The 21137-nt window shown below is 45.3% G+C and overlaps 1 protein-coding gene across 9 annotated transcripts in view; it reads left to right on the forward strand.

The window, feature by feature from the left end:
• TNC (tenascin C) overlaps positions 1 to 21137 on the forward strand; it is a 93039-nt gene that overhangs the window by 17980 nt on the left and 53922 nt on the right. For all 9 annotated transcript variants that reach the window (XM_032306237.1, XM_032306245.1, XM_032306239.1 and 6 more), the window contains exons 2-6: positions 10344 to 10937; positions 13657 to 15066; positions 16351 to 16614; positions 17626 to 17741; positions 18428 to 18584. In XM_032306237.1, coding sequence (XP_032162128.1) covers positions 10481 to 10937; positions 13657 to 15066; positions 16351 to 16614; positions 17626 to 17741; positions 18428 to 18584 — 2404 coding nt within the window. In that variant the 5' untranslated portion in view covers positions 10344 to 10480. The remainder of the gene's footprint in view (positions 1 to 10343; positions 10938 to 13656; positions 15067 to 16350; positions 16615 to 17625; positions 17742 to 18427; positions 18585 to 21137) is intronic.

Here is a 21137-nt window from a genome sequence, read left to right on the forward strand (position 1 = left end):
GTGTATGTTCTAGTTTCTGAGATTTCTGGAAACAGAATAAGTCCTTCTTCAGAGTCTCCCTAGCACTTAGCACAGTGTGCAAACCATAGTAAATAAATAGCAAGTGTCTCTTAAAAGAATCTTCTCACTTAGACTCTTGCTGTCAGCCTGAGAGTGTGCCATGTTTGCAATCTTCAATGACACTTAAGAATATCACAAATATTAAATCTGCAGTACATGGACTTAAAATCAAATAAATTTGTGGGCATCTGGATGGCTCAGACAGTAGAGCATCTGACTCTTGATATCTGCTCAGGTCATGATCTCAGAATTGTGAAATTGAGCCCCATGTCAGGTTCCCATTTGTCCATTGATGGGCATGGAGCCTGCTGGAGAGTCTCTCTCTCCCTCTGCCCCTCCCCAACCCCACACATGCATGCACACTCTCTCTCCCTCCCTCTCTCTCTCTCTCTCTCTGAAAAGATAAAAAATAATAATTTTTAAAAAACACTGCATTTGTGAACTTTCAGGAGGAAATTATAAGCTTTATGATTAGAACATGCTGATCTTCCTCATTGTTGTATCCTTCATGGTTCACTCAAGGCCAGGCAGATGGTAGGTATTTAATAACTATGTACTGAAAAGATGGTTGGTTGGTTAGTTGGATGGATGATGGATGGATGGATGGGTGGATGGATGGATGGATGGTGGATGGATGGATGGAAAACTGAAGAAAACTTACAGGACCAATAAACCTGGAAATCTCATAACACAGAGTCTCTCCAAGACCCTATTGCTGATACTTCTTTCTGAAGTATCTTTACAAAGACCCCAGACTAAGAATTACTAGAAACCTCTCAGATGCTCTTATTTTTGAAGGGCTTTCCGTAGCTGGGGGGGGGGAAGATAAACCTCAATCAAATTCATTGACCAAGAGGGAGGATCTCTGAGTTTTAATATCAACTTTACCACTAATTAGCTACGGACCTTCTCTGAGGTTTCAGTTCAGTAATTCCCTTTCAAGGCCTGTACTACATCTCCTGATTCAGATGTATCTGCCTGGAGGGATGTATTCATACCAACTGGAAAGCAAGGCTCTGCGGAAATGGATAGGTGCTGATTAGCAATGCCTGCCACGTATACTAGAAGGATGTGTTTTGGTAATACAAATTTGCCACCCCCCTACTCCATGATCTTCTACAGTTGCTTTTAAGCCCCACTCAAAACTGATTTTCACTCATGTCTGTCTGTGTCTATGGAAAGTGCTGAGAAGCTGAGCCAAATGTTTCCCGTCAGGAGTAGTGTCTTAAAAGAGTCAACCGCAAGTAGCCTCTTCTGAAGAAATCCCTGGCGGAGCAGCATGGACAACCATCCCAGGAGGAGCACTGCCTCTTGGCCGGGGTACTGACCTCCCAGAAAAGAGCCCCACCCTAGGCTCACAGACTTGCCTTTCTTGCTACCGGATGAGAATAAATAAACCAGGAGAAAAACCAGGGCTGTGACCTCTAAGTTCTCACTCCACTGTGGATTTCAGAGTATCCCTATCCCTTGACAAACTGAAGCACTAACAATGGTACACTTCCAAGGAAAAAGGAATAGTGGGCAAGAGGGGGCTTCCCCGCCATCCCTTATAAATCTCCCATCCTTCAGAGACTAGCCTTCTAATAACTGCCTTTTCCAAATCAAGGACAGAAACCATCACACAATAACAACACGCACAGATTTCTGAGATCTCTCCCCCCTTAGGCACTGTCCTAAATATTTTTCATATATTATCTCATTTAATCTCATTTTCTGCCACTTGCAGTTAGTTGAGAGAACTTTATTCTGAGGTTGATACTAGTGTTATCATTTTACAAACAAGAAAACTGAGTCTCAGAGAGGCAAAGTTACATACCGAAGGTTGTAGCTACTAGAAGGAACCATATGAAGTTACCTTCTATCCAACCATTTCTGACCTACAAAAATGGCAATTCCATAGGGGTCAAACTGAGAGCAAGTGGCAGAACCAGGGTTCAATAGTACTCGACTAATTCTAGAATAGATATTCTCAAACATTGCAGACGTTCCCTGGATAATGGTCCATTTTAGCATTTATCATTCTTCCCTATAATTATCTGTTGACATGTCTGTTTCCTTTACTGGACCATGAATTTAATGAGAGCAAGAATGATCCATCATGGGTCTCTCAGACACCTCACTATCCCTTGGGCTATCTTAGCACTCATTCAACTTATCTGTGTTAAATGCGAGAATGAATAATTTTTCAAATGAGTTAATTCTCAGCCCTCTGGGATGATTGCTGGCTCCAGTAGCATCTGAGTTGGGCACCGGTTAAGTCACCATGCTACATGAATGGATAAATGCTTTTCAGTGCTGGAATTCAAACACCTAGGGCTTGGAGGTGCTTTGGTTTGGCAGTCAGAGTTCTCTTAATTCTTTTAAGACAGGTTGTGCTGGCCTCACTAACTGTAAGGATCAGATGTCCTCGGAAAAATTCCACCCTCAAGGCTGTTTCCTGGCTCCTCTCTCTTCCTGACACATTCCAAGAAGGAATTTATGGATGTTGGGAAGGACAAGGGGTGAAGAATTTCTAGAACCTTTAAGAATGCCCATGTAAGCAACTCCATGCTTAAATGACTGTGTGCGATAAAATTCTCTTGCCTGTAAGCAAGAAGAAAAAATTTGGTGTGAGCTGCCTCATGCAGTGGAAAGAGATTCATCGGCATTTCTAAACACTAGGAATCCTCCTCGCTGCCCCCAACCTAGGATATTTCATGTGCGTGCCTAAGTCAACAAGATAGATATATTCTGGGAACCACTGAAAATGAAGTCATAAGTAACTAATTCTGAAATATGATTCTAGCCAGTTGGAAGCTTTATCTAAAAATGAAATTGTTTATTCTCCAGCTGTGACCAGGGAAAAATTCAAAGATTGTTGATTCCTTTATCCAGCAATGGTCTTTGTCCTGTGGCAAGGTGCCTAAAAATAACGGATAGTTTATGTCACGCTGCTTCTACAAAGCAGCTCTTCTTAGAGATGGGGTGGGCGCAGATCTGATCACCAGATAAGAGGCACCTTAAAGTGTAAAATTATTAACCAGAAAGCCCTTGGGGTATGGCACCACAATACCGACCTGCTTTCCTCTCCTGTTAAATGAAGTGTCACCTCAGAGTAATGTTCTGAATAAAAATCCGTGATGCCAAGATCTGGGAAATGATCCTACAATGGTAACATCTAATACCGGAGAAGGTGAACCAAGAATTAATTTTTATGTTGAAACAGCCATGAAGTCCTAACAGCTTAATGCCCTCCCCAACTTAAAAAATAAAAAAGTCTTCAGGACCATTATTTCCATCTCTTTAAATCTGGAGGGTGCAACAGTAATTATGCCAGTATTTGGAGACCAGGGACTAAAGACAGAAGCCTGTGTTCTACTTAGTCCTCTCGACAGAGGACACTGAGCAATTAGACACTTATCCTTAGAGAGATACAATGTTGCTTACTGGGCTCAGTGCCAGCTTCACCTTGACCTTTCATATACTCCTACTCCTAACTCTGTTTCTACCAACTGTGTGTGCTCACTCCTTTCCACTCCCCTGCATGTCTTTGACCCCCGAGTAGAACTAACCTTCAGTTGTCCATCCACGTGACCCCCACCTCTGCCTCTAGCAGGGAGCCACAAAAGGACATGTTTGTCATCTTCTTTATTCTCCACATCAGCCATGGACTCCAAGTCCCTTGCCTTTTCTCTGTTCCCTTTCTAGACTTCCACAGGCTTTGAATTCTACCCACATGCTGCAATTGTATCCATCCACTTTCCGAAACTGCCACCCATCAGTTCAGGCCCATCCCAGATGGCACATCTCTCAACATGTTTTTCTTAAGCCCCTCAAAAGAATGCAGCCTCCTTCCACTTCAAACATACATAGACTTGGGTTGACCAGTCTCCGTTATTACCTGTTACATAGTTATTATAATCATGATGTATCTCCCCGATTCTCCCATCTCTTCTAGATGCAAAGTTTCCTTTCTGGTCCATTCTCTATTTGACCAGTGTTACTATTGCTTCTGTTATTATTAGCCACCATATATAAACCACGTGCTGTATGCCACGTGCCATGCTAGTAGTTTAACATATATCTCACTTCACTCCATTCTCCTGAAACACCATGAGATAGATGTAGAAATAGCCATGTAGGGGGGTCCAGGCAAGTGGGACTCAAGGGGTGAACCCATGGCCACAAGAAGCAGCTACTAAGTGGAAAAGCTGGATTCTAACATAGGTCTATTTCCTTCCAAAGATCAGGCTCTTTCTCTCACACCCAGCTACTTTATCAACAGAATGGTTTATATTGCTGAAGGGAAGGGACTGAGTCCTCTCAAAAACTCTGGAGCCAAGTAGTATATGGGTCAACAGAAAGAGAGTCATAAGTTATCTCTGACAGGTTCTACCAGCTTCCAAGAGAAGGGTGAGGCCAAGCAGGAAAAGATGTTAGGCAAACCCAGAGTGGTCCTGGAGTAGCTTATCTCTCTGCTATGATTTGAGGAGAAGAAACTCATAGAGAACTTGGGGCTCTGAAGTATGAAGAAAGAAAGAAAGTGAGAGAAAGAGAAGGGAAGAGGGGAGGATGGGTGGTAGGGAGGAGGGAAGGAAGGAAGGAGAGAGAAAATGTTTCCTATCCCAAGGGTAGAATGGGGAGCAGGGTTCGGGAAGGATGCAGGTCTGGGGCAAGATGGATGTACCTTCAGATTTGAGGAGGACAATAGCCATAAAGACCATTTCTTACCTGTACCTGGATTATGTTTGGACATGTAAGGTCCAAAAAACATAACAGAAATTATGCTGCACATACATATTTTCTAATGTTTCGCTGAGTTACCATACAGACACCATCTTCTTACATGAGTCTCCTGCCATATGTACCTGAGGTACTCCCCCATTTTCACGAGACAGGACACTAAGCAACATCATACAGATTCTCTCTGACCTCTCTGAACTTCAGTTTCCTTGTCTGGACCATGGATTTAATATCACTAAACAGTCCTCTCAACCAATCCTGCTCGGTAGAATTTCCTGCCATAATGGAACTGTTCTTTGGCTGCATTAATGTTCTAGTCACTGGCTGTGTGCCACTATAAAACACTTGAACTGTGAATATTACAACTAACGATGGAGATTTTCATTGTATTTAACTTTAATTCATTTTCATTTTAACAACCGCTCATGCTGCTGGCTGCCATATTGGACACTACAGCTCTAGACCAGTGCATTCAAAGTTTTCTGCCTCTTCTTGAACCTTCTATCTCATGGAGGAATGTTTATGGTATTTTTTTTCTCTTGATACTAATTATGTTTTGGGAAATTCATAGGAAAGGAGGGATCTAAAGAATCTCAAAAAAAAAAGCACAGCAGTTCATTTGGATCTAAAAATTACTTTTGATAAAGATACAAAGCAGAGTCCACTCTGCACTACTTTTCTGCACCCAGAATATATGCTGAGACAGGATAAAGAGCAGGGCAACATGTAAAGCTTGGAAATAGCCCCTTTGTCCTAAGCGTGTAACCCCAGCAGTCTATGTGTTGAGCCAATGCAAAACTGTGTCTCTTCCTGCTGTTCTCTTTTACAAACACTGATACTCAACTAGATCCTTTAATCTTATCATAAAATATAGGTAGACCTCGATCTGGATCTACATCCATATCTTCAAAAGTGTATTTGTCTGGGAACGAAAGAGGAGTCTCTACTTCACTATAGAACTTTTATCTTTGCTTTAAAAACAGATCTGTATATGCCAAGGTAGATTTCAAGAGTTGGGAGAAAGAAAATTCTAGAAAAAATACTAATTGAAGGTCATACTTTTCACTACAAAACCTTCCCTTTGATGAGCTCCCACTGCTGACAAAGGCCCTGCCATCCCTGCTACCCACATTGTCTCCTGCACTTTTCACAACAATCTTTTGAGAACCCTTGTATCACATTTTAATGATGATGTGACTCTGGCTTAGGAGATAGCATTTTACCCAAGAAAGAGAAAGTTAACAGTGACTCAAACCCAAGACAGTGTGTCTACAGAAGTTGTGTTCTTCAACACAAGTCTACATTCCAGTGCCTTGGGTGGTGCTGTGTTCTCAAAGAAGCTCTTTCTATTGGAGAGTTCCAAGTAGAAAAATATTTCTTCTGTTGTGCTGAAATTTGCCTTCTTGTAACCATCCCTCCTCCCCACCCCAACATAAACATGCATTGGCCCTTGTTCTGTCCTTTGAGGACATAAGGGACTAGCCAGATCCCACTTCCCTAGAATTTATACGTGGTCATCCTGTCCCTCTCAACCCTGGCTTTTTCAAATAAAGGCTAAACACACACAATCCACACTCGTTCCTCCTGCAAGATAGTTTCCAGACCTTCCATTGCCTGGTCTCTTCCTATAAAGATAAGAATCTGCTTGTGTTTTTTAAAAGTCTCTATAGGATAAGTTGTTCATTCTGAAATTTTAAAAGCCCTACTGTCAGAGCATGACCCTTCACGTCTAACCTAAATTATCACAACTACAGTCTAAAGTAATTATCCTTAAGTCTATCCTCAAGGGAGACATTAACCAGCCAGTTGTCTGCATGAGAATATTTTACATTTTTAAAGGTTATTATTTGCTCCCTATCTTTTTCCTCTCTGGTGTAAATATTTCCAGTACTAGAAAATTTACTTCATAAGGTTTACCTCCTCCCCCATCAGCAGTTTCTACAGGGCCTCTTTCATCTAAATCCAGGTTGCTACAGAGTTTAAGACAGGACTCAGTGCAGAGGTCAAGCTCAAGCTTAAGCAAAGGAAAAGCTATTAAGCTGGACTCACGGCTACGTTTTGTTCTTAGGAGTACAACAAAACAGTAGTTTCTTTAAAAAAAAAGTTTTTTTTAAGATTTTATTTATTTATTTGACAGAGAGAACACAAGCAGGGAAAGCTGCAGGCAGAGGGAGAGGGAGAAGCAGGCTCCACACTGAGCAGGAAGCCCATTCAGGGCTCATCCCAGGATCCCGGGATCAGGACCCAAGCAAGGCTTAACCGACTGAGCCACCCAGGTGCCCCAGCAGCTCCTTTTAAATGTGTGCCTACTATGGACCTGTCACCATGCTGGATGCTTTCCGGACAAATTTCTAATCCATAATTCCCTTTGGAAAGACTTCCACTCACATTTTACAAATAAGGTCATGGTGAGAGAGAAGTCCCTTGTCAAAGTCACAGAGCTAGTGAGTGGCATTGAACCCAGGTGTGTCTAATTTTTAAGCCAAGGCACTTTCCTCCACACCAAAGATGTAATGGGTCTTTTCCAAAGTACGAAAAATATCCACCTGCCCTCAGACCACTGTGAGCCAATGCAAAATACAAAACCCTCAAGAATCACATTTCCTTCCTCCAAACAATGCAGCATTTGGCTGTGCCAGTGTAAGTCTCTGACATACGACAGTGAAAAATCCTCACTCAACCCATACTCTGGTCATTATTACCCTAGACTCATTGCCTCAGAGTCTCAACCAGCAGCTTTAATGGCCTTTTTAGATGGAAATTTAAGTCATTTAGCAACACACAAAAAAGTGTTGGATGAAAGTCCAAAAGCATTTCAAGCTTGGCCCATGGCCCTTCCTCATAAAAAAAAAAAAAAAAAGAAGAAGAAGAAGAAGAAAGAAAGAGAAAACTAAGAATTGTTGGGAAGAAAGTGGTGGAAGGAAGGACTTTGTGTAAGGCAAAGAGAGTTGAAGTGATTGCAATAGAGTGTGCAATTAATGAATATTCGTCCAGTAAACAAATAAGATGGGTTATGCTGGCTTAAAAGAAAAGAACTTGCCAAGTTTCTCTTCTTCATAATAATTTTTTTCAATGGGCTGGCCTACATCGGAGATCCACACATTCTTATTTAGGAAACTAATTTGAATAAGAAAGCCTACTCAAAAGAAGTGTTTGTTTCCTTTTCGTTGTTGTTGTTGCTGTTGTTTGGGGGGTTTGTTTGTTTTTGCCTAACCAGGGAGTAGATGCCCAAAGTAGCTGTTGCATGGATAGATGGTAAAATCTCAAGTATGAATATAATTAGGACGTAATGGAGATGTGTGGGTAGGAATTGATTAAATGCACAGCCAGTGCTTTCTAGTCCCCAGACCTGTGCTCAGTCCTACTGTTTCAGTTTTCCCTACCATCACCCTGCTCCAGATTTCACAAAGACTTCCTGTTGTCCTGCAGGAGACAATCACGTGGAATCATGTTGATACATTCTATCATTGGGATAAGATCTTCCTGGAGGAAAAAAAAAAGTTGGAGGACCTCTGTAGAATAAACATTCCAAATACTGCATCTAATTGACATACATGGTCATCTCTGAAGAAGCAAGTGTAAGAATAACATGGGCATAGAAAAATGCCAATTTGCAAAGTGACCAATTAAAAACCAAATACATCTCAACTATTTTCTTGAACTATATTCAGGAGTATTTTCCAATTAAATAGGAGAATGAATGTATATGTATATATGTATATGTATATGTATATGTACATATCATTCCCACATGCATCCAGAGCATACTTAGGTCAATTTATAACTATCTAAGGTTTAGCCATGTCTTCCTATCCACTCAAGAATTTCCCAACCACCTTTGACAACAGCCCTTGCTCCGGCTACCTTGCTTGTCCATACAGATAAATAGTCATAAGACAGATGAATAAGACAATTTAGCAAAGTTAGGAACTGCCTCTCAATGACATAATCTCCTCCATACTCTGATGGTATCTTATCCTCTCTCTTTTTAAGGCTTAGTTTAGATTCTGTCCTTTCCAACTACCACTCTTCAACAATTCTTTTCATTTGTTTCACACTCCATAAGCAGTAGTACCCTATACCACAAAATCAGTCATTTGCATTCCTTCCTACTTTGTTCCTTAAGTATTAAATGTGTGATTCCATTTTATTTATAATTCTAATGTTAAGACCTCTGAGGGTAGCCACTTGGTCTTATGTTTATTTCTACCTCCACAAAACTGACTATTGTGGAAAACATAATATGTTTATTAGTCTGTTCAGGCTATTATAGAAACATAACACAGACCATTATTTTGGCTTAAACAACAAAAATTTATTTTCTTACATATTCTACAGGATAACAGTTCCAATTCAAGGTGCTGGAAAATTCAGTCTGGTGAGGCCTCTCTTCTTGGCTTGCAGATGGCTGCCTTCTCAGTCTGTCCTCACACGACCTCTCCTGTGTGCACAGAGAGAAAGAAAGAGGGAGAGGGGGAGTTCTGTCACATTGGTGATCCTCCTCTTCTAAGGACACTAGCACTAACAGATTAGGGACGTACCCTTATGACTTCTTTCAAACTTAATTACCTCTCTACAGACCCAATCACCAAATATAGTCCCATGAGAAGTTCAGGCTTCATTCAGTATATGAATTTGGGGAAAGGAGAGGACAGGATTTAGTCCATAACACTCAGTGAGAATAGTGTAAGTACTTGCAGATTGGAGAAGACATCAGAGACTCATGGACATTCTTTCTGAGCCATCTCCTGCCCTCAATCATAGTTTGGACAACTGCTTTAGAAACATTCTATCAGGTTCTCCAAAACACCTGACTTTTTAAGGTTTTAGAAATAGATCAAGGAGAAGAGAAATTGAGGCTCAAAGAGGTAGAGGGCTGTTCCCATGGTGACATAACAATTAAGAAGCAGTGGGCTGGAATTAAAACTCGCCTTGCCTTCTAGCATGTTCATTGTTTGAACCTCTGCCTCCCAGGGTGGAGGGGAACCAGCAGATGCTGCTCTGCTAAATTGGGACTGGAGGACAAATAATAAGAGGCAGGAAATACTGAACATCTACTGTGATTATGGCCTCTTGGCACTACAATGACTCATTCAGTAGGCTCATTGAGGAAAGATTGAAAGGATTCATAAATCTATGAAAGATTTCTACTTATAATATTGTTACTTATATCATTATTTTAACTCTGACATTAGCCACTCACTGCACAGAAAGAGAAATAGGACAAAAGTTACATGACTTACCCAAAGGCACAGAGCTAGAGCTGAGATCCAAATCCAGGTCTGGTCTATACCGTTCCAAAGTTTTGCCCTTTTCTCTACTTCTTGCCATCTCCCCATATTTCCAGAAGCTGAAAAGTGAGTGAAAATCATTCCTTCAAGACAGCAATATTCTTCTAAAGGCCAGTTTGTATCAACACTACAGGCAATGCTGAAGGAGTATCAGGAAAACTTTCAACGCAGGAGATAGAACATCAAAATTCACTTGGAATGACAATATTCAATAGAGTCAATTAGCAATGGATACTAACAAGCTTGTTGTTTTCCCTCATTTCCTTATAGAAGAGAATTCCTTTGAGAAGATCAGGAACCCACTCATCTGGATTCTCCTCTGTGCTTCCACATCCGCACTTCTGCCTGAGACTGAGACACCCTAGGAGCGAAAGCACAAAAACCCCCTAGCCAAATCCACCTCCACCATGGGGGCCATGACCCGGCTGTTGGCGGGCATCTTCCTAGCCTTGTTCACCCTCACAACTGAAGGTGGGGTCCTCAAGAAAGTCATCCGGCACAAGCGACAAAGCGGGGTCAATGTCACTCTGCCAGAGGAACAGCAGCCGGTAGTGTTTAACCACGTCTACAACATCAAGCTGCCTGTCGGTTCCCAGTGCTCAGTGGATCTGGAATCAGCCAGTGGAGAGAAGGACCTGGCCCCACCATCAGAGCCCACTGAGAGCTTCCAGGAGCACACGGTCGACGGGGAAAACCAGATCGTCTTCACACACCGCATCAACATCCCCCGCCGAGCCTGCGGTTGCGCGGCGGCTCCCGACGTCAAGGAGCTTCTGAATAGACTGGAGGAGCTGGAGACCCTGGTGTCTTCCCTGCGGGAGCAGTGCACCATGGGAGCCGGCTGCTGTCTCCAGCCTGCTGAAGGTACACCCAGCCCCTCGCTGTCCACAAGGGAGAAATGATGAGCACAGCCAGCTCCCTCACTTTGTTTCTAAAAAAGGTTCCCTGGGGAACTGGCCTCACAAAGTGTTCATTGAAAAGAGATTTTATGGTCAAATAAATGTGGAGAAAGTAGCCCTCTCTGTTCTGCTCTTGGAGAGTCTGGTTAACAAATGTTTCTCAGAGGAGTTTCTAGACCTCTGAGAAGTCTTGCGTGGAAAAACCTTGTTATATTTTAATGACCAGTTTCCAACATTTATTTGACTATGAGATCTACACATTCTGTACCCCAAAACCTAAGAATATATTATGAAATTCCTGACCAAAGATCACTCTCTGAAAGGTGCCAATATGGCCCCATCACCTCATTGTCCAGGCAGGAAAACCAAGGTGCAGAGGGAGGGTGGGATTTTCAGGCCTGCCACAAGTGATCAAGTTAGGGCTTGAACTCACAAAGACACAGTCCTGCCTGTGGTGGTACAAAGTCTGGGAACCGGAAAAAATGTTCCAGTTTAATGGCAGCAACGACCATCATCACAGTATGCATTGAGCCCTCTCTTATGCATCAGGCACTGTAATTCATTAACTCATTAAACCCTTCCTAGAACTCTTTGAGATAATGTTTAATACTCCCATTCTACAGATCTAACAGCTGAAACTCAAAGTTAACTAACTGGCATAAAATGACACCAGAGTAATAAGAAAAACAAGTTCTGAGTGCAACTGTGGTCTCCAGAGCTCACGCCCCCATCCCCCCCATAATAGCCTGTATGCGGTTCTTCCTTTTCTCTGGGATTTTGCCATTTTAGAATTGTCTTCATCTTCACTGCCCAGACTTGACAGGGCTACAGGAATTTTGGCAGCTTCAAATCAGAGCTGAACACCTTTATTTCTGCCCCCCCCCAAAAAATGAGAAAGCACTTTGATAAGTTATTTCAAGAGTAGACCTAATCACCCTAAGTGGAGAGGACTATAGGACATACTCTAGGTTTCCAAGGTGGGTAAGTTTCCTTTAGGCACAAATGACTTTATCTTCCACTTCCATCAACTCCCTGGCAAAATGCAGATGGAAGTTACATAATAGGATTAATGCTAAAGAATGGGTTGAAATAATTGTTGAATGCAGTGCTGTCCGGGAGAAATATAACATGAACCAGATAGTCTTAATTTTTCCAGTAGTCACATTTAAAAAATGAAAAAGAAACAGGTGAAAATAGTTCTAATGAAAGTAGTTTTACTTAGTATAACCATATTATCCACTTTTCAGCATGGGATCAATACAAAACTTATTAACGGGTGTTTTATATTCCTTTCTTTAAACTAAGCCTTTGAAATGCCATATGTATTTGACATTTATACCAAATCTCAATCCAGAGTAGCCACGATCCAATTGTTTAATAGCTACTGTGTCTCATGGCTGCCATACATGAAAACATATGATTCTCACCTTTCGAACTCGTTTTTCTTTTTTTAAAGATTTTATTTATTTATTTAACAGAAAGAGAGATCACAAGTAGGCAGAGAGGCAGGCAGAGAGAGAAAGGGAAGCAGACTCCCCACTGAGCAGAGACCCTGATGCGGGGCTTGATCCCAGGACCCCAGGATCAAGACCTGAGCTGAAGGCAGAGGCTTTAACCCACTGAGCCACCCAGGTGCCCCTCAAACTCATTGTTTTCATTGCCTTCTTCCCTGCTGTTAGGAAGGAGCTAAAACATATTAATACAACTGTATTTGGGTGCAGAGAAAATGGAGCGAGCTTTGTTTCTTCTCCCTGGCTCCATGGAGACTACGCCAGCCACTCCTGCAAGCTGAGCCAAGACATGAGGCAGACTTCAAAGAGTTGGAGGCATGTCAGCCCTGACCATGTCTTCCTCAGATTCACCCACCACTGCAGTCTTTCGGATGGGAAGAAAAAAGCTAGACACACATGAGCATTGTGGAGGCAGAGCCACATTAGAAGCTGTACCGACAGAATTAGAAAGCCATTCCTAGGCTGCCTCATTTCAGTAATGGAAAATCAGAAAGTTCAGTCACATAAATCAACATAGTGACTTGAGTCAACCCAAAAAACTCTGCAAGAGAAGATCACAATGAGAACAACAGTAGGTCTGTAATGTCCTCACTTAACCCTGATACACCCCAAGGAAGCAGGCTGTTGGTCCCATTGACTGATGAAGAAACTGATATCCAGAGCATCTAACTCGCTTTCCAAATGCAGCACCGCTATGGAGCCAGAATCAGAATTGAGTTCAGTTCAACAAATATTTCTTGGGTGAAACAATTATTCTCTTATGTGCCTGACCTTGACTAGGTGCAGGAGAAATTACATAGCCCAGCCTAATACATTCCACGAGGCAGTGATCTATAATCACCAGGGTCATGGGTATACTTGAAAATTCGATAAAAACTACAGATCCCCTCCCCGAGGGTGGAAAACACACACACACACACACACACACACACACATAAGTCCACAGTCTTTCCCCAGGAGTCCGGGTTTCAGAGAGTACAGGTGAAGAATTCACGCCTCCTCTAAGGGGATGTCAGTTCCCTCTGATTTCACACCTGAGGCAACTAGTTTTCAAGCTAGATGGGACCCGAGGGTGCCACCATCTTCTGGCTGTGTTGGAATCGGGGTCCCACGGTGGTAACAGAGTAAGCCACTGCTTGTGCTCAGCTGCCGGCCTCTGTTCTCTGGTTGCAGGCCGCCTGGACACGAGACCCTTCTGCAGCGGCCGAGGAAACTTCAGCGCGGAAGGCTGCGGCTGTGTGTGCGAGCCTGGATGGAAGGGCCCCAACTGCTCGGAGCCCGAATGTCCTGGCAACTGTCACCTGCGCGGCCAGTGCGTGGATGGACAGTGCGTGTGCGACGAGGGCTTCACGGGGGAGGACTGCAGCCAGCCGGCCTGCCCCGGCGACTGCAACGACCAGGGCAAGTGCGTGGGCGGGGTCTGCGTGTGTTTCGAAGGCTACGCGGGGGCCGACTGCAGCCGGGAGCTGTGCCCGGTGGCGTGCAGCGAGGAGCACGGCCGCTGCGTGGACGGCCGCTGCGTGTGCCAGGACGGCTTCGCGGGCGACGACTGCAACGAGCCCCTCTGCCTCAACAACTGCCACGGCCGCGGGCGGTGCGTGGAGAACGAGTGCGTGTGCGACGAGGGCTTCACCGGGGAGGACTGCAGCGAGCTCATCTGCCCCAACGACTGCTTCGACCGTGGCCGCTGCGTCAACGGCACCTGCTACTGCGAGCAGGGCTTCACGGGCGAGGACTGCGGCCAGCTCAGCTGCCCGAATGCCTGCACCGGCCACGGCCGCTGCGAGCAGGGCCAGTGTGTGTGCGACCCGGGCTTCGCCGGGCCTGACTGCAGCGAGAAGAGGTGTCCCGCCGACTGCAACCAGCACGGCCGCTGCGTGGACGGCCAGTGTGAGTGTGACGCCGGCTTCACGGGAGCGGACTGCGGTGAGCTCCAGTGTCCCAATGGCTGCAGCGGTCACGGCCGCTGCGTCAACGGGCAGTGCGTGTGCGACGAGGGCCACACCGGGGAGGACTGCGGCCAGCTGCGGTGCCCCAACGACTGTCACAGCCGGGGCCGCTGCGTCCGGGGCAAGTGCGTGTGCGAGCCGGGCTTCCAGGGCTACGACTGCAGCGACATGAGCTGCCCCAACGACTGCCACCAGCACGGCCGCTGCGTGAACGGCATGTGTGTCTGCGACGACGGCTACACCGGGGAAGACTGCCGGGACCTGCGCTGCCCCCGGGACTGTAGCAGCCGCGGCCGCTGCGTGGACGGGCGCTGCGAGTGTGAGCACGGCTTCACCGGCCCCGACTGCGCAGAGCTCGCGTGCCCCGACGACTGCCACGGCCAAGGCCGCTGTGTGAACGGGCAGTGCGTGTGCCACGAGGGTTTCATGGGCGCCACGTGCCAGGAGCGGAGGTGTCCCGGCGACTGCCACGGCCGCGGCCGCTGCGAGGACGGGCAGTGCATCTGCCAGGAGGGCTTCGCGGGCCCCGACTGCGGGCGGCGCTCCTGCCCCAATGACTGCAGCGGCTGGGGCCAGTGCGTGGAGGGCCGCTGCATCTGCAGCGAGGGCTACTCCGGGGACGACTGCTCCGAGGGTGAGTCCCGGCGCTGAGCCACCTGCTGTTGGTTCGGAAGCGGCGCCGGTGCGGGGTGAAGAGCTATGTGTCCTGTTACACCTGCGCCCATGCCCGGGAGCACACACACACCATTGCAGGGGCCCGCGTTACTCACCTGTCACAGGGCTGCCTATTAGAAGGCTCGGAGGCTCATAGAATTTTCCCAAGCACTCTTATCTGGTACATTCTAGAACTGTTATTTGAGTCTACCTATCTAGTCTACACGGAGTGTAACACCCAGTGCCCTGTGGGGAGGTAGATGAAATGAAAACAGCCTTTTTGCCAAATATGAACCTTCTCATCTACTCCCCACTGACACTGAGCCAAAAATAACCTAAATCCCTCTATTTGGATGAGAGCAAAAATTCAGCTCAATTGAATGGACAGTGAGATTACATAAAACTGTTCTACACACACACTCAGCTAGTGAGTAAATGCTAATTAATCACTTGCGAGGTAGACCCATCTCTTAACTCCTTTTTTATGACTGTCTTCAATCCCAAGGATTATAAGCTCCTTCTAGGAGTGCCATCCTGACAGCACAAGGCACGGTATACAGTAAGAGCTCAATAAACCCGGCTTGAGTGAAAATACAACAAAGAATGATAATGCTTGTGTTCACTGAGGGTCTTCTTTGCACTCCTATTAGCCACCCAGACTATACTTGTTGTAACAGAGAATTTCTGTCCCAATTAAATGTATCATTGATATGAATAAATAAATGTGTTTAATGGGCCCAAGGCAGGGAAATCTGGTTGGAAAGAACACCAGGCTGGCAGGGAGGAGGTGTGAGTTCCCAATTTGCTGAGAGAAGCAAAGTTGGGCCAGTCCCTCTGCTTCACTCATACCTAGAAAATGAAAGAATTGGACCAAAGGAGCCCCAGAAACCCTTCCGGCGCTAAAGATGAATGACCTCGAGTTCAGAGCAGAGAGCCAAGCTCAGGCTGCATGTGCCCATGCCAACGGCCCTAATCTGAACTAAGGTCCAGAGAGTAGAGAAGTTGGAAGGGTCAGATCACAAAGAAACCTGAAGGACAGCCTGCAGACCCAGCACTGTAGCCTGAAAGTCACCAAAGGTTTTCAAAATGAATCACAGCAGGAGGCTCTTGATGAGGATTTCATATTAGGAAATGGAAGCTGGACTTTAGGGCTCAGTGACTGGCAGTGGAAGGGACAAGTGAAGGCAAACACACCTAGAGAGAGAATTTATAGAGGACCTTACTGACACTACCTGACCCAGCTATCTTTTTGCCTTCCTGCCAGTGTCCCCTCCTAAAGACCTCATCGTGACAGAAGTGACTGAAGAGACTGTAAACCTGGCCTGGGACAACGAGATGCGGGTCACGGAGTACCTGGTCATGTACACGCCCACCCACGAGGACGGCCTGGAAATGCAGTTCCGCGTGCCCGGGGACCAGACATCCACCACTATCCGGGAGCTGGAGCCAGGCGTGGAGTACTTTATCCGCGTCTTCGCCATCCTGGAAAACAAAAAGAGCATTCCCGTCAGCGCCAGGGTGGCCACGTGTGAGTTCGCAGAACCCACCCCCACCTCCAGCCCCAGCAGCAGCCCTTGTCTTGCCCAGTGCATGACCCACCCCCCAAAGTCACCGCTTCCCCTTCATGCCCGAAGCAGCAGAGCTGTCCTTTCATCATTGCACGGATTAAGACCCTGGGATCCAGTTAAGCCCACTGAATTTTTTTTTTTAAAGAAACCCCTTGCCTACCAATTCATTTAACTCACGATAACCCTATGAGATCAGGACAATTATTAACCCTTTCTACAGATGAGAAAACTGAGACTAAATGTTCACCATCTCCTCCCAAATCAGACTCTTTATAAGTGGCAGAGATGGGATTTAAACCCTGGAAGTCTGGTTGCAGGTTTATGCCCTTACCCATTCTATTCTACTGTTTCCTTTCTATGGAGCTCACTGTCCACATATTAAAAAAAAAAAAAAAATTAGGGTTCAAGTTCTTCCTTTAAGAATCCAACATCAGTATAATTCCCTTCATACCTAAAAAGCAAGGCTAGAAATTGGTCCTTATTTTTGCTTAGTAACTATAACATTGGCTGCCACATCTTGAAATGTGCTATGCACCAGGAACCATGCCCAGTGGTCGACATGCAACGTATCACTCAGTCCTCAAAATGTTCCCAAGAACAGGCCCACTTACCTCTTCCTCCCGAATGAAGAAGGTGAGGCTTACAGCACTTTCTGCAATTCGCCCCTTCGCGCACAACTTGTAATGCGGAGCCTAGATTTGAGCCCAAGTTTCTCACATTCCAAACCCTGGGTTCATAGGGCTTCACCATATGAAATTGCCAGGATTTAATCCTATGGTGGTTCCTAATGCTAATTGTCACGCTGCCTCACAGTAAACAGCATCCCACAAGTAGTCAGGAATAGAATCCAGCTCTGACAGGGGTGGGACATCCACCGGTGGGGTTCAGGGTAATCACCGCTGTGTCCACCGCCAACCCCCCCCCCCCCACCGCCAACATGCAGCCATCCTTCCCTCTGCTCTTCCTGACAGACCTGCCTGCCCCTGAAGGCCTAAAGTTCAAGTCCATCAAAGAGACATCTGTGGAAGTGGAGTGGGATCCTCTGGACATTGCTTTTGAAACGTGGGAGATCATCTTTCGGAATATGGTAAGGGACACAGAGGAGCGGGCATATTTGACCTCGAGGATCAGAAAGATCATCTGGGGGCTCTACGGACTTTTTATATCAACGTTATTGCCTTCACTTCTGGTGGGAGACAGGGCTATGCTTACTTAGTCCCTGCCTGTCTGCAAATACATTCTAAGTGATTTTAAGAAGTCAGTAAGCATAGCTCTGAGGGCTGTGAGCTCAAACAGATGCTGAACTGTCCCCTTGCTCCTTATAGTCTGGGAAACATCTACTCAGAAGAGAACAAATAAGCTCTGTCTCCAGATGCCCCTAGGCATATCTGACCTGCAGTATCCCTTCTCTCTGGGAAGTGGGTTCCTGAGTCTGAGCCCAGGCTCTGGCACTAACCAGCCATTGGGACAGCCCCACAACTTCTCTGTTGCTCGCTTCCCAGACTGTCAAAAGAAGGATTGAATCTGTGGCTCTGGACTGCTTTGGCTCTCACATTCTGGCACTTGCTTGAGTGTCCAAGGAGTGAGTACAGAGGTTTACAAGAGGCAGAAGTCAACTCGAGAGACGTCCTTATCCTCCGTGCATCCTCTGCCATGCTGATCTGCTGGCGAGGGAGAGCTCAGCAAAGGAGTGGATGCTGAAGGAGTGAGCCACAGAGGAGAAGAGGCTGGAACCTTCTTTAGGTCTTACCAAGACTCTCTCCTGTCTTTCAGAATAAGGAAGATGAGGGAGAGATCACCAAAAGCCTGAGGAGGCCAGAGACCACATACCGGCAGACAGGCCTAGCTCCGGGACAAGAATATGAGATCTCTCTGCACATCGTGAAAAACAATACGCGGGGCCCAGGCCTGAAGAGGGTGACCACCACCCGTGAGTATCACCTTTAATAGCACGGACCCTGTGATAAAGCTGACCGTGCCCCACATTGCCTCCTCTGGATAACATTTCCTCTTACAGAGCTTCTGCATCAACTAAGTTTTGCTATGTAACGAACAAGCCCCAAACTTAAGTGGTTTGAAACAACACGTTGCCGATTTGGGGTTGGGCTCAGCTGGTCAGTTCTGTTTTGGAGTGGGCTCGCTTCTGCATCTGTGTGGGCTGGGGGCTGGTTGGCCTCGGGTAGCCTCTGTAGGCCAACCTGGGCCTGCTCACACGGCAGCTGAGCCCTGTTTCACTCCGTCAAAGCACATCTCAAGGCCAGTCCAGATGTAAGGATCGGGAAACAGATCCATCCCTTGATGAAAGGAGCCTCAGAGGGACATATCAAGGCAGGCACGGGTACAGGAAGATCAGTAAGAGAGACCATTATAAATAACTTACCACATCATCTAATCTGAAACACCGGTCTCGGGATAGAGGTTGGGCAAGTATTATTGTTATTTTTCAAGAGTAGAAACTAAGGCTTAGGGCTTCAAAATCAGTTTAACAAATGCCACATGGTGAACACTTGGGGGCCACCACAGGGTCAAAATTGTCAGTGAGGGTCAGTTTTATAACTCTCACCCCCTTTTCCACTGGCACTGATGAGGCGCTGGTCTACGTAGAATGTTTATCCCGTATCTCCAGTAGGAACACACATTAAATGTCACTCAATAATAAAGATGTCAGAACTTGGAGGTAGAATAGAATTTGGTACTACTAGATCCTTTGGTGAGGAGGAAAAAGAAAATCTGGATTTGGAGTTGTTCTACCAAGAAGCCAAATGTTGAACACCAATAAATAAATAAATAAAATTATTTTGCATCACCATTTGGGAAACCTCGCCATCTTCTTCGAGATAGCATCTGTACCAACTTTTTGGCAGGAGGTTGTTGGAAAATTTAAACCTGTTGACTAATGACAAGAAAGAACATCTTGCATTTAAATATTTGCACACTTTGCCTCACTCAGAGCCAACCCCTAGATTGTCTCCTCTATAGACAAGTGTTTTCCATCATTCTGACACCATCCCTCTGTGGTAGGTAGAGAGCAGGTATCGACAGGAAAAAATCATTAGATCACCAGAAAAGTGTAGAAAAGATCCAGCAAATGCTTACCTGCTGTAGAGAGGGCACACCGAAACTCCAAAACACATTTATCTGCCCCTCGCTTTTTAATTTACTTCTGGGCATTAGCTGCTTTATTCTTCTTGCAGGACAAACATCCAAACACCTAAATTCCCTAGTCTCACATAAATATCAGCACTGAGGGGCAGACATTTCCGTGTTCATTTCACTGCTGGCTGAACTTTATCCAGGTTTAAAGGACCTCAAAGTTTGGGTGACAAAGCATTTTTGGCTCCTTCCATTTCTGGCACCTAGACCCTTTTGAGAGACGTTCATATTTAAAGGAGCAAGCGTATGGGCTTTGGACCCAAACAGACCTGAATGTGAATTCCAGCTTCGAGGCTCACATTACCTTGTGAAGTTCTACTTCTTGAAGCCTATGACCGGCCATCAGGAACATGGGTTTATAGTGTCCTTGCAGGGTTGTCAGGAGAGTTAAGACATACAAGACAGAGCGCTGGGCTTGGCATGTAGTAAACCACAGCAGTACTAGGTCCCTCTGTTCAAGGATCCAAATCTGGGAGATGCGGGGGTGATCAGTGAGCTCGACTGAATCCTGACTTCTTACGAAAGGGCTGCTAAGGACAGGAGCAGGTGTGGTCGGGGTGCTTGCTAACACCCGTAAGAACACGGGACAGGCAGCTTCACTGTTGAATTGTAAATTTGCTTTCATTGCGCATTCTCTGGGTTCATTGTCTGTAGGCTGAGACTGATGGATGAAGGCTTAGAATTCAAAAGATAGACTCTCCAGGTTTCTCCTAGTCAGATAGGACTTACTCTTCCTCATTCCCTATATAACACTGAAATTCCTTTCATTGGAAAGGAACTTTCCTAATTGTTTCCTAAACCAGCGCTAAAAACACAAACGTAGCTCTTTTTAAATTGAAGAAACAAGGAAATATTGACTGGATGCCTTCATATTTTAATTTTAGGCATTTGCCAAATTCTCAGTCAGTTTTAATGTTTGCATTAAAATTGTTTATATAATTAGAAAAAGAGAATTCAGACATAAAGGACAAAGTCCAACACTATGCTGGGGATGAAAAGAAGTCAAAGACCCACTCTCCAAATAAATGAATTTAGACCCTATCTATGTTGAATAATACATAAACTAGAAAAATATGTTACAGAACAGTGAAAAAAGTGTATTAGGATTCTCTTATTTTTTTTTTTTTTTGGATTCTCTCATTTTTTTTTTCCTCTTATTTTTAATTGTGCTAAGATTTGCTGTCTTCGTGAGTAGCATTCCCTCCGGTCCCTTTGTTGTTGGGCACGTCCCTAGAACTTACCCGTCTTACATAAACTGAACCTTTGTACTTGCCGAGGAGGGTGTATGTGCTCACCTGATTACAAGGGTCAAAGAGGAATCTCGTTAGGA

This window comes from Mustela erminea, chromosome 12 (genome assembly GCF_009829155.1).
Source record: "Mustela erminea isolate mMusErm1 chromosome 12, mMusErm1.Pri, whole genome shotgun sequence".
Classification (NCBI taxonomy): Eukaryota; Metazoa; Chordata; class Mammalia; order Carnivora; family Mustelidae; genus Mustela; species Mustela erminea.